At 41.0% G+C, this 13,349-nt stretch overlaps 1 protein-coding gene across 1 annotated transcript; it reads left to right on the top strand.

Moving 5' to 3' along the window:
- The first annotated feature begins 2,663 nt into the window (after positions 1-2,663).
- LOC120795158 (plastin-1-like) lies at positions 2,664-12,966 on the top strand. Its single transcript, XM_040136778.1, has 17 exons — positions 2,664-2,847; positions 3,647-4,006; positions 4,408-4,539; positions 5,515-5,675; positions 5,762-5,891; positions 7,050-7,182; positions 7,856-7,937; positions 8,977-9,142; positions 9,664-9,806; positions 9,893-9,997; positions 10,306-10,507; positions 10,862-10,940; positions 11,479-11,593; positions 11,684-11,817; positions 11,972-12,095; positions 12,178-12,311; positions 12,416-12,966. The coding sequence occupies exons 3-17, from the start codon at positions 4,440-4,442 to the stop codon at positions 12,552-12,554; spliced, it is 1,947 nt and encodes a 648-aa protein (XP_039992712.1). The 5' UTR covers positions 2,664-2,847; positions 3,647-4,006; positions 4,408-4,439; the 3' UTR covers positions 12,555-12,966.
- The last annotated feature ends 383 nt before the right edge of the window (positions 12,967-13,349 follow it).

The following is a 13,349-nucleotide window of genomic DNA, read 5'->3' on the forward strand; positions in this document are numbered from 1 at the left end:
GTTGTATTCCTTTATTATCATTGTATCAAGGCTTGTATCAGCAGAGGGCCTTGTTTTATTTTGCTCGCTGTACCTCCCACCTTCTGTAGGCTGACAAAAACAGGAAGTTCCCCTCGAACTCAGAGCAGCTGAGCAGCTTTCGGTGTCAGACGTGAGCATGAGCCAGCACTGCCTCTGAGTGGCCGTGTCTCCACACGACAGCTGAATTTAAAAAAAAAAAAAAAAAAAGGCATCAAGGGCTGGACATGCAGGGCCGGAACCTGATGAAGCTCACATCCAACTAAAATAAAATATAAATAGATGAATATGAAACTCTGTGATGCAGAAAATGTCTTGGCTTTCTGTTTAAAGGAATAGGTTGCGATTTTTTTGTTTTGTTTGTTTTCAAGTTAATCTTAATACAATACTTTCATGCCATGCCCGCATGTACACTGGAAGAGCTACTGGTTGCTGTAGATGTTCCTCCTGTCCATACTGGCTGGGAAGACATCTCTCCCTAATGCAACGACGCTCTAAGATATAGGAGAAGTCCATAGTCCTCAGGTATGTCCTGATAAAGCTAGTATGAGGCTTCAGTAGTCTGGATTAGCCAAATTTAGTGTATCTTCCAAAGTCTCATAAGTACAAATTCTCTCTTTGTGTTTCCCCGGAAGGTCATCCCTAGCTGAGCTGCACAGTAACACAAAGAGAGATTTTCATATCCACTTGTTTTGGCTGACCCTGTCTGTTGAAGCCTCATATTAGCTTCGTTCTGCGGATTTTGTCCCCCAGTTTATAGTGAGCATACCCCCCCCCTCTGGCCAGACCGCGGTCACCGTGGCCACAGGAGGCAACTATGGGACAATGGGCGAACGCTAAAATGTAGCACAAGTAGATAAGAGTCACTGAGTCGGCAAACTGAACGCGACACAACAGCATATATCTAAAATGTGTTAACCAGACCAAATAAGGCTGTAACTGCAAAAACCCCTCAGGGTATTGAATCGAGCGATGTTGCATTTTACTGCTCGTGTATTCAGCACTTCATTTGTATGAGGAACCACAGCTCACTCCCCCTTTTAAAAGTTACATCGTCCCACTTCAGGCTCTTAAACTTGATTCACACTGGGAAGAGATTTAAAGCCAGTGTGGAGAGGGGGAACAATGACATTGACCCATAACTCTTTCACTGTACCTGAAGCATTGTGGGCATTAGTAGTAAGACGGACTTGGAAATATCAAAACCTTTGGATTCTACGAAAATTGGTTTTTAAATCACTTTAGTTATTACGGGGGATCTTCTTACAGGCCGTGTGAACAGGAGGATTGGTTACAGTGACCAACAGCTGTTTCAGTGCACGTCTTTCAGTGATCTAAATCAGACGAAAACCAGCCCGTGCAACTCAGGTGTGATTATGCTTTAAATTAAAAACCTTTTTAGTAGAAATAATTAGTCTATACCAGTAATATTTTGTAAGCTATATGCTCAAAAATGCAGCAAATTTGAGTATCACAATATCTCTAATGATAACTGCATTGTTAGAGTAGAAGTGCCTGCAACATAAAACACTTAATATGAATTTAGATTACTTGGGATATTTTATTGGCAATTTGCGTGCTATTCACTCTCCTGTGCATGTGCCAGTGAATAATGCAGGAGGCTTATGAGAAAGTCTTTGGCCAGCTGTTACACTTTTACACCAGCAACTGATCCTGGCTCAGGGTCCGTAAACAAAACTGTGGCCCGTACATCAACGGCCGGAGGCTGGCGCGCCTGGCCGAGGCCGGCAATTGGGGGGGGGGGAGTAACCGGAGAGCACCTCAGAGTCACGGAGTGAGACTGGGCTGATCGGGTTTCTGAGAAAGAAAAGACCCTGAAGGGGAGATAGAAAGATGGAGTCACTGGGCCGTGTGGAGGAAAAATCGAGATACTGTATGACTTTGTAGCGATCAGGTATGAAAACGTCTTTTAGTGTGTTTGCCTGAGCCAAGAGGGGAACATTTTGCACAGGCTGGTGTCTTGGTTTCGGCTGATTATGGGACTGTGCACGTCCTTTCGAGCAGTGGTTGAGGTGAAAGGAATAGCTGACAGGTAAAAACAGAGAACAGAAGGGGAGATCGGAGCAAAAAAAGGGGGTAAGTAGAGAGGGAGAGGGGTTAATAATAAAGGAGGGAAGTATAAAGCAGAGGTTGGAAAAGGAGAATAAAGAAGAAAGGGGCCCAAAACTAGTCCTCGGCAAGCTGATTTTCTGGCCCTGCTTCGGACTCTAAGCCCTTCAGCCTTTCCCGGGACTGAGTGTAAGCTCCTTACTTTTGTTCTTTCCTTACATTACAGGTGAACTTTTCTGCACAATGTACAATTAATTAATATGGCTACTGAAAAAAAAAAAGTTACCCAGAGGCTTCTTGATCTAAACAAGCAGGTCAAAGGACACTGATTTAGGAAGAGCATCGTGAGCCATCTTTTTGATATTTTAAGAAGAAAAGAAAAGGAAAGAGAGACAAGAAACTAACAAAAGACTGGTCGACTTACAGTTGAACGGCATTGCTGTGTGTTGGACTTAAGAATGACTGCTACAGTAAAGTGGGAGGGCTCTTGTGAGGCGGGGCAGTTTAATCCAAGTGGTGCGGTTGGCTCCGTGCCTCAGGTTACAGGACATTGTGTGGCAGTCAGTCGAGCTGTGCAGGCAAACACAGGCCTCGCTTTTCTAAACGCGTTTGACAGAAATGCAAAATGTGAGCACGGTCGGTCAAAAATCAAGTGACAAAAGACATCATGAGGACCACAGAAACACTCCTTCATCCCAGATGCTATTTTTCTACTAAATGCAGCAACCCGGACGAAACAGAGGAGGTTTAGCAATTTCGGTACTTTGTTTATTTATTAATTTTATATTTATTGACTGAAAGGAAGGCGTGAGCCATAAGAAAAGCATCAAACGGTCCCTCTGACTCTTGAGTGGATTTGTAAGTAATCTTCAATTTTTTGAGATGGATGCATGGCAGAATTATAGGAAGTAATGCGTCAAAACTACAGATGAACTAAAGTGGGCACTAATAAAACAGAAATTGAGATTGAAATTGAAAAAAAGGTTCTGTCCAAAGGTAACAGAATCCACTGACCTGCCCTTCTGAAGCTCACTATCTAAAACTTTTTATCTTTTGTTTGATCTGTACAAAAACCAAAGTGTAAAAACAGAAAGTGATGCCTTCACGGGTGCTGAAATGTATTTTGGGTCAATGCAGTGACAGCCGGTGGAGACTCAAGGAAGTCCCTGCGCCTGAATAGAGCCAGGCTAGCTGTTTACCCCCGCTTCCAGTCTTTATGCTAAGCTAAGATAACCATCTCCTGGCAAAATTAGAAATGTTTAGCCAAAAATTTTTTTTTTTTCTCACAGCCTAAGACATATGTCTGCCTGGGTGGTTTAAACTCAGGGCAAATATGGTCATCAATCCCAGTTGTTTCAGAAATGTGGATATATCCGATTATGGATTTGGCACACGTGTATTTATTTACATATTATTTAATCGTCCTTTGTTTTCTTTCTTTTAACTCATTTAGTTTCTTGATTTTTTCCTTTTTATCCTATGTTGTCCCCACAATATGTCTTGTATCCAATTTTGTCGTTTTTTTTGTTTGATTTTTTTTTTGCTCTTTCTACTATAGATGTATAAATCACATATGTACCTTGACTGCAAGTCAGTGGCCCAGAAGGGCCAAACGGACGAACCTTTCTAGACAATAACATGATGACACAGCTGCAGTGTTAAATGTTAACTGTCAGCCTACGCCTGTCCCAGGGTACAGATAGGCCAAAGGTCCACTCTGTGCCTCACCTGAGTGACTCCTCCTAGGAGAGATAACCAGCTCTCCAGCCTCTCCGGGATCCCGCTTCCTCTCTGCCCCAGTCTTAAGCCTCACAGAGCTTTGGAGGACTCGACTCTTGTAGCCAGGCCAGAGGGATCTGCACCGGGAGGCTTACAACTCAGAACGGGACTGAGAGGAAACACACAGGCTCTTATGAAGGTACGTCTCTGTCTCGGTGTCTCGCTCTTTCCCTTGTTGGCTAGTCAAGAAAAGAACCAAGAGGATACTTTATTGTAAAATGCCAAGACCTCCACCAGGGGGTTTTATGTGGAACCTCCAAGGCGTCTAAACCTGCCCATATGTGTGTGTGAATGGCTGGTGCAAATGAAAGGAATGTCAGTGCTCTGCTGACACTTCCTAATCGTTTATCTACCTTTGTCTCATTTAACTTGTCAAACTCAGTTACTCTTCAGAGGTTGAATCATTTTCAAGTGTCTGCATCTATAATAAATGTATGCCTTTGTGGCAGTGAAATAAAGCCCCCTCCCTTCTCATGCCATATTACTCAGTCTTGCAAAATCAGCTTGTACTTTGTGTCCAATATATACACACGTGCACAGCTTTGAAACAAGCTGTGCACGTTTGTGTGTGCATGTTTCAGGTACACAACACAGAAGCTACCATGGAGAACAATGTCACACAGATTTCCCGAGACGACCTGGAAGATCTCAGAGAGGCCTTTAACAAAATTGGTCAGTTTCACAGCCACACACGTTCCCACACCAAAACCGGACCCCATGACTGTATAGAGGAGAACTGTGTTGAAAGTAAAAATGTAACAGATGGCCATAAAGTATTATCTTGTGTAAGAGGTTTTTATTGCTCAGTGGTGTTGGGTGTATGTATTTTGTGTGTGAGAAAACTTACAATAATGAGACATTTCCAGATTTTGTCGGATAATCGTCATAAGTGTATAATTACAAAAAGATGCTGATAATGGTGAAATAATGAGCAATTTAGATAAAGCATATCACCTGCTCATTACTGTAGGATTTACAAATGCCATGAAAGATAAACAAGTAAAGGGGGTGAGACGGAGATTCTGACCAGTTTAAAATGGCATGTCATGTTGTGAGCAGGACAGTTTTAAGGATGACATAGTTCATTTGTGCGAGCGCGGCGTAAGCAGAGAGGTCAAGTCAACCTGTGAGACTTTATGGTACGGTACATAGTCCCGCGTGAGCAAATGCGTGAAGGAAAAAAACTGAACTACTGTACAGTCTTGGTCAGCGCGCCGTAGGTCACCTGAACGTGCAAAAATGGGACATTTGATTCAAAATATACGGAGAACAACGGACACGATAATAAATGAATAATGAATGAACATTTAATTTGGTTTAAATGGAACAGTTCTTTCAGGGAAATTCCAACCAATAAAAGTTTATAAACTCAACACGACTAATTCAACTAGAATAATATTAATATTATAATATTATTCTCTCTATAACCAGCACCAAATTACATATAGTTCTTTCCTGGAAACTATCTAGAAATGAAAAGAAAGGAAATTAAAGACTTTAATACAGGCATTTGTTTGTCCTGGCTTTTATCATCTATGGACTATGTTTACGAATAAGTGTTGGACTCATCAGTTTCAGATTAATATTTGTGAGGCTGACTGACTTCTTTATCTGTGTGCGCTTCTCTGTGTGTCTGTTCGTGCTCAGATATTGATAACAGCGGCTATGTGAGTGACTATGAGCTTCAGGAGCTGTTCAGAGAGGCAAGTTTCTCCCTGCCAGGTTACAAGGTGCGAGAGATCATTGAGACCTTCATAGCTGGAGACACCAACAAGGACGAAAAGATCAGCTTTGAGGAATTTGTTTCCGTAAGTTCTGATAACACATTGTGAGCAAATACACGGGCCTGCGCGGCCAGCCGCACGCGGCCTGACAAAAGCCTGTTCACGTTCAGATCTATAAGGAGCTGAAGAGCAAGGAGTTCAGCGAGACGTTTAGGAAAACCATCGCAAGGAGAGATGGGATCCGATCCTTTGGCGGGACATCAGGAATCTCGAGCGAGGGAACGCAACATTCCTACTCTGGTGAGAGAGAGAGTATGCTTCGTGTGTGTGAGTGTGTGTTAGTAATAGTTTCACAATTACTGCATCTGTTACTGAAACTCGCGTGCCCCGGTTTGTAACTGTCATTTACATTCAAGTCGCAGAACTAAGCCTATGTTTTCTGAAAAATAAACACCCAGTGATCTTGAAAAACCCAGAAAACACTTGCAGCTGCTCTGGAGGTATCTCCAGAAGCCTCAACGACTCTTCGAACCATCTGGCTGAAAAAGAGAAAACGTCCCATCTGTTGCACGATAAAAAAGAGTTCTGACCCATTTCCCAGGTTCCCATCTCTTTTTCCTAATCCCGGGGTAATGGATTAATGTATTCTGTGACCCATCGGACTCTGTGACCTGACCTGATTTTCAGTTTTACTGCCATTGCAAAGATTTTTTATCATACTCGATTGCATTCTCTATGTTGACAACTGCTACCAAACATGGTGCCACCATTCGATAGCTTCGGTGTACCAGAAGAACTTCTGGCTGTTTGAAAGAACCCAGTCATTTATTTTACGGAAAATAGGATGCTTAGCTCTGTGACTTGAATGAAACGGCACCACACGAGAGGCATAAACTGGGCCAAATTTGTCATCTGGTTAGTGTTTTACTGTATGAAGCAATTTCATTTTTGCATAGTAAATTTAAAAATCCATGAAACTGTGTTAATTCTAGGGCTTGGCAAGCCTTCCAGTCCCCCTATTTAGCATTCGTAAGCAGTAAATATTTAATAACTGGTTCATAAAACACTAATGCAGTTGTAAGCAGATATGTGTTTATTAATGTAATTGGCAAAAACTCTAACTTCTATCAGTTGAGGCCGGGGTTTGGCAATAGGAGAAGTATTATTACCTAATAATTATTGTTGAGAAATACTGTACATTAATAAACACTTAGAAAATGTCCTTATAGCCATATACAATGACAAGTGTTATCCACGACTAACAATTATTTTCATTATCAGTTGATCTGCTGATTATTTTTTCAATTAATCTGTTAATCTTTTTGTTTATTAAACATTAGAAAATAGTAAAAATCTACAAATTGCTTGTTTTGTCTGACAAATTTACTAATCAACTAAGCAACTAATTGTTTCACCTCTGATGCATCCAAATCTGTGTGTGTGTGTGTTTATGTTTAGATGAGGAGAAGGTGGCTTTCGTCAATTGGATCAACAAAGCTTTGGCAAAAGATCCAGACTGCCAACATCTGCTGCCCATGAGCCCCGGCGATGAAAGCCTCTTCACCTCTGTTTGCGATGGCATCCTGTTATGGTAACACACACACACACACACACACACACACACACACACACACACACACACACACACACACACACACACATGGCCTGCATCTATATACATATACCCAAGTGCATGTATTATAATCATTTTCCTAACGTCAGGTACAGATATAGTTAATCAAGTCTAATTACTGTGCTTGATAAGCACGTTGATAAGTTCAGTCTGGGTGATTTCTGAGAGCCCAGATTCAATATCAATGTTACCTCTAATATCCTCTCTGCCTCATTTCTGACTCCAATAATTGATTGCAAATAAAGATGATGATGAAAGCCTCAAATGTGACTTATTTGACGGGATAAACAAGTTGAAGGAACCTTTTTCATGTTTACTTTTCTTAATATATTTCATTGTTGACATACACTGCCACACAGCTAGGATGAATGTGACTGGTCCTTTGTCAGGCACCAAAGGTTAAAGCAGGGACGGTGTGATCCCATTTTATTGTAGTTTTCATAATGGGTCATTCCTCCTCTGTGTTCGCTGTCATTCTCCATGAGTGTTTCACCAAAGGATGGACATTCACAGAGGCCCATCACAGGCTGGGCATCACTCACCTCTGAAATTAGATCCAGGAATCACCTCACCGACTCACTCAAGCCCTCACTTCCTCTGTTTTTCTCACACGCTCCTTGTTCTCTTTCAGCAAAATGATCAACCTGTCTCAGCCGGACACGATTGACGAAAGAGTCATCAACACGAAGAAACTTACCACCTTCAAAATGAGAGTGAGTGGCAGCTTTTCCATAGGTTTAGTAAATCGGGAACACCCATACACTGCATGTGCATCGTGACATTGACATAAAGAGACACGCAAATGAGGAATTGGCAAATTTGTAATGGCTGTATTATCAATTACACAAGAAGCCATAAAGCACTTGAAACTAATTTTTATTGTGTGAATAGATAAAATATGCGTAAAGCATCATATCTTAAAGTACCCATTATGCAAAATACCCCTTCGAGAGTGTACACAGTATATTTTTTTATTGGATTGTTATTCATATTTATGCATTAACATGACAGCAGCATTTTAATGTTGTAGCGGACTCAGATATACTTTGTTATAATTACTTTATATACTGTTATATAAATGCATCATAGTTGATCAGATAATCAAGTTTTGGTTGTGAAATCTTGATCTGCAGAGGAACCGGTATCTCCAGCTGTCAGATAAAAGTAGTAATATGAAAATAAATAAATAAACATAAAACAGAAGTACACAAGTAAAGTAAAGTAAAGTAAATGTGTTTATTTATTTTCTACTACTGAAAATACTTAGAATTTGTTTAGTTTAAATTGGCATGTAACTATATAATTCCTATGGCTCTAATGTAATGCTTAAATAGTTTAGTCTTCCTTACTGCCAGCCGAGACAATAACAGTTACAATAAGTGTACATCTGGAAGACAAAAGCTTGGTTATCCAATAATGCTGGACTCTGGCAAAAGAGCTTGTAATATATTAACTTTTTACTGCATATTCCTGTTTTATACCTCTTGTAATTCTATAATTGCCTCCTTTGGAGAAGCAAAGCAAAAAAAAAAAAGCATAGCCTAACATATTTGGCCTTTTATTTAGTTGCGATTTGAGAGTGCAGTAAATTGATTTCAAACAGGTTAGTTATGATTTTGAGGATTCAGGCTACAGTCTGTTTTTGCTGAGCTGTTACAACAACAGAAACACCCCCGCTGCTTGGCCATAAAATGATTTTGAACTTTGATCAAAAAATGAACCTGTTGATAAACAATTGATTTGCACCTGTAGGAGAATCTGGTCTTGGCTCTGAACTCAGCCTCGGCGATCGGCTGCACGGTGGTGAGCATTGACGCTCATGATCTGATGGCTGGGAAACCCCACCTGGTCCTGGGCCTGCTCTGGCAGATTATCAAAGTTGGCCTGTTTGCTGATATAGAAATCAGCAGGAACGAAGGTCGGCACACGCACACAATCACACACACACACACACACACACACACACATAAACACTAACGCCACAGCACCACTATTCATCTCGGATGAAGTTCATGATCTACACATTAATGTCGTTATTTGTAAAAGAAGAGGTTTGTAGTAAAGACTGAATCAACACAAGAGTGGATGACTCCACTCAGGCTCTATTTCCTCACTTGTCAGGAAGCTTTAAACCACTGTCGTCACCAGCATGTTTCCTGTTCAACATGAAAACTGACACAACCATTTCTATTTGTGATTACATTTAGTGATTGATGATAAATATCCCATGTACTGAAGGTGCAATGTGTAGGGCTGCATCGAATTTTTTTTTTTTTCATTAACACTGTCAATCTGATGATTATTTTCTATTTGGTTTATAAAATTTCAGAAAAAGTATTAACACATTTCCATTTTAGTTTTTCTGAGCCCAGAGTGACGTCTTCACATTACGGAGCTGGAACAAGAAGTTTTGGCATTATTGCTTCTGTGTTTCTCCAGGTCTAATTGGCCTTTTGCCTGACGGAGGAAAACTGGACGATCTACTGTCTCTCTCACCTGAGGAGCTGCTGCTCCGCTGGGTCAACCATCATCTGCGCAACGCAGGAACGAAAACAATCAGCAACTTCAGTGAAGACATCAAGGTGTTCTGCAGAACACACACAAACGCGCGCACACACAATTACACAAAGACATGAATATAACCCCCTCTTGTACTGCGCCTCTGCAGGACTCGCGAGCCTACTTCTACCTGTTGGACCAGATCGCTTCCAAAGGAGAGCTTGACTACAAAAACCGCTCATGTCGTGTTAAAATCGACATGAGCGGCTTCAGTGTAAGTCTTTCTGTTGGAATGGAGGTTTTGAAATCACAAGGGTAAAAATGTTAAATGTGAAGGTGAGAACTGTGAAACACGTACTGATAAATGAGATAGGATGAGTATTGCTTCTGAAAAATGAAACTTTCAGAAGAATTTTATTTGCTGATCATCTTTGCATCTCTCTCCGTTTTATTATCCTCAGATAAAGTGTACACAAATAACACTAGATGCAGTGACCTCCCTATTGGACTCTGGTATGATTAAGTGTACATAGTGTCTGTACCGTGCATTTACATGCGTGTCTGTTTCATGTGTATGTGAAGGAGCCTGATCTGGATCAAAGGGCTGAGCTGATGCTGCAGCAGGCGGCCCGGCTGGACTGCAGGCAGTTTGTTTCTCCTCATGACGTCACGTCTGGAAACAGCAAACTCAACTTGGCCTTCGTGGCCAATCTGTTCAACATGCATCCTGCTCTGCAGAGTGCTCAGATCGACATTAATGGCATAGAGACTGCAAACATAGTGGGTGAGATACACCTGCCGAAAGAGAACAAATTTAGTCCAATATGGTTCGGCTGTATCATCATGTGGTCTTGAAGCTGTTTGAGTGGCTCCCCTTGAACACAAAACCAAGATTCAGTGATAAAATACAGACATGTAGACACGCACACCCCAGAACGTGTACCGCTAAGTAAATATGCAGGGAACTGATGCTAGACACACAGTTCACAAGCCAATAAAAAGGAATCTTTCAGGGTGTGACAGGTTATGGCAGCCATGACTCTAGATTTACTGTATGTAGTCTGTAGGTGAACTCGGCTGTGTGGGGGCCCCTGGTAGAGAACTCGAGTGTTTTCATCACACCTTCATGTCTTTCCAGGTGAATCCAGGGAAGAGAAAACATTTCGCAACTGGATCAATTCTCTGGGCATCTCTCCGTATGTCAACCACCTGTACTGGTAAGATATACTGAAATAAGCCTATGAAATATCTGCAGTGTTAAACACCTTTTTGTGCAAAAGCTCAATAAAGAGGTAACTCTTTGAAGTTTACTATCAAAAAGTCAGAATTAGTTATTACTTAGTTAATTAGAATTTGTGATACTGAAAAAACTCACATAAAAAGGCAAAATGTAACCAATTTTTTTATTGTATTGTTCTTTTTCAAAAATATTTTAGCAACTATTTCTGCTGTGATGGTGGGATCTTAAAATGGTTTACAAAGATGGAACCGTGAACTTCTGTGCTTTCAAACAATGTATACTTTGTCGCAGCTAAGTGAGGATTCAACTAGATGTCAGCACAAATAATGTAACAAACCCACACCCGGCTGCTTCTGAAGAATATCCTCAGTGGCCCTGGTCATGGATTTACAGTTGCCTTTGTCGTAATCCTGAGCACATGTAATCTAACTGCTCGGAGCTCCTGAGAGATGCATAGAGTACATATATGGATTTCTGTGTTTTCCACGCTTTGTCTGTGTGTTTGTCTTTTGTAGTGACCTGCGTGATGGCTTGGTGATTCTGCACCTTTATGAGAGGGTTAATGTGCCTGTGAACTGGAAGAAAGTCAACAACCCACCTTATCCTTTCCTGGGGGCGAATATGAAGAAGGTACAACTACCTACAAACATACAAGAGTAATATAATAATAATAAAAACATCTTGGTTGGTAAATAAAATCATTTTTATCGCATATTCTAGCTGGAGAACTGTAACTATGCTGTGGAGCTGGGCAGGGATGTAGCTCACTTTTCTCTGGTTGGTATTGGAGGAGAAAACTTAAACGAGGGGAGCACCATGCACACTCTGGCGCTGGTCTGGCAGCTGATGAGGAGGTACATGCACTGTCCAGAGCCGTGGGACATGTCACTTGCTGTAGTAATATTGTTTCGGAAAGACAGATGGTCCGTTTTCACCTCTACCATTGGTTTGGATACAGCTGCACTTTGAACAGTTTCAGTTATCACTCCTGCTTTTTTCCCCCTTCAGGTACACAGTGCTAGTTTTGTCAAATCTGGGCGATGGAGAAAAGGTTGGAGACCAGATCATCCTCGACTGGGTCAACACCACCCTGAGCGAGAAACGCAAGGACACGCAGATCAGCAGCTTCAAAGTATGTGTGTGTAAGTGCATATTGTATTTGTGTAAAGAGATGGCTGCGTTTGCATTTGACCTTGTTTTCCTCTTCTCTGCAGGACAAACTGATCAGCACCAGTCTACCAGTAATTGACCTGATTGATGCCATCGCTCCTGGTACTGTCAAGTGGGACATGGTCAAGAGAGTACAGAAAGGAAGCCTGAAGGAGGAGGATAAACTCGACAATGCCAAGTAAAAGCAAAAACTTCAAGTAGTTTTGTTCCCTTTCCCACCTCTTTGTATTTGTCACTTGATCGAGGTCTCCTAACTCCTCTCTCTTCCTGTTCCTCTCACAGGTATGCGATCTCATTGGCCCGTAAGATCGGAGCTCGTGTTTATGCGCTGCCTGATGATTTGGTGGAGGTGAATCCCAAGATGGTGCTGACGGTGTTCGCCTGCCTCATGGGCCACGGTTTGAAAAAGGCCAACTGCTGAAAGAAACGGACATGAACAAACCTGGGAACCAGCCACCAATATACTAATTACTGCATTTTTTTTCCATCTGCTATCTCTTTATCTTTTTTCATTTTTTTCTTCACCGCTCTAATTCCTTTTTCTTTGACCTTTCACCTAGCAAAGGAATTTATATTGTGTTCACGAAAACAGTAAGCACATCTTAAGTGGAAAGTCATTTCTCATCAGCAAAGCCACTGCATTTGTTTGTTATCTTTGATTTTGTACAACAAGCTCCTGATTGTTCTTTGCTATTTCATGTATAATACGACATATGAGTGGGAGATACAGCAGAAGGAAAAGCGGAATCAAACAAATATGTCTTCTTTCAGCAATACTTTAAGTCTGTAAATGTTGTGCATTGAATATTTTATTTAATTATTAAAAAGAATCAATTAAAAGTACTGAACTCCCTGGTATGTGTGCGTTCTAAGAACTTTCAGAAGTTTAAATCAGGTAGATTATAGCATTTGTTAGTCCTTAAGCATATGGAATTTATAACTGAAGCCATGTGTCAGTGATGTAGGGGTAAAAAGTAAAAATTGGCCTTTTATAAAGTGTCTTTAAAAAAGACACAGTGTCTGCTAAAGCTTCAGAGTGATAAAATAAGTATAAAATTAGTATATCGAGATCTACTTCAGCAAAAGTTTAAAAAAAAACATTGCTTACTTTAATTTAAACAGTTTTGGAAACTAACATCTTCTTAAGCATCTTAAGTGGGTAGTATTTATACTCTTGCAGCATGAAAGTTGTCTTTGTCTTTTCATTTTGTTCATA

Source organism: Xiphias gladius, chromosome 10 (genome assembly GCF_016859285.1).
Source record: "Xiphias gladius isolate SHS-SW01 ecotype Sanya breed wild chromosome 10, ASM1685928v1, whole genome shotgun sequence".
NCBI lineage: Eukaryota > Metazoa > Chordata > Actinopteri > Istiophoriformes > Xiphiidae > Xiphias > Xiphias gladius.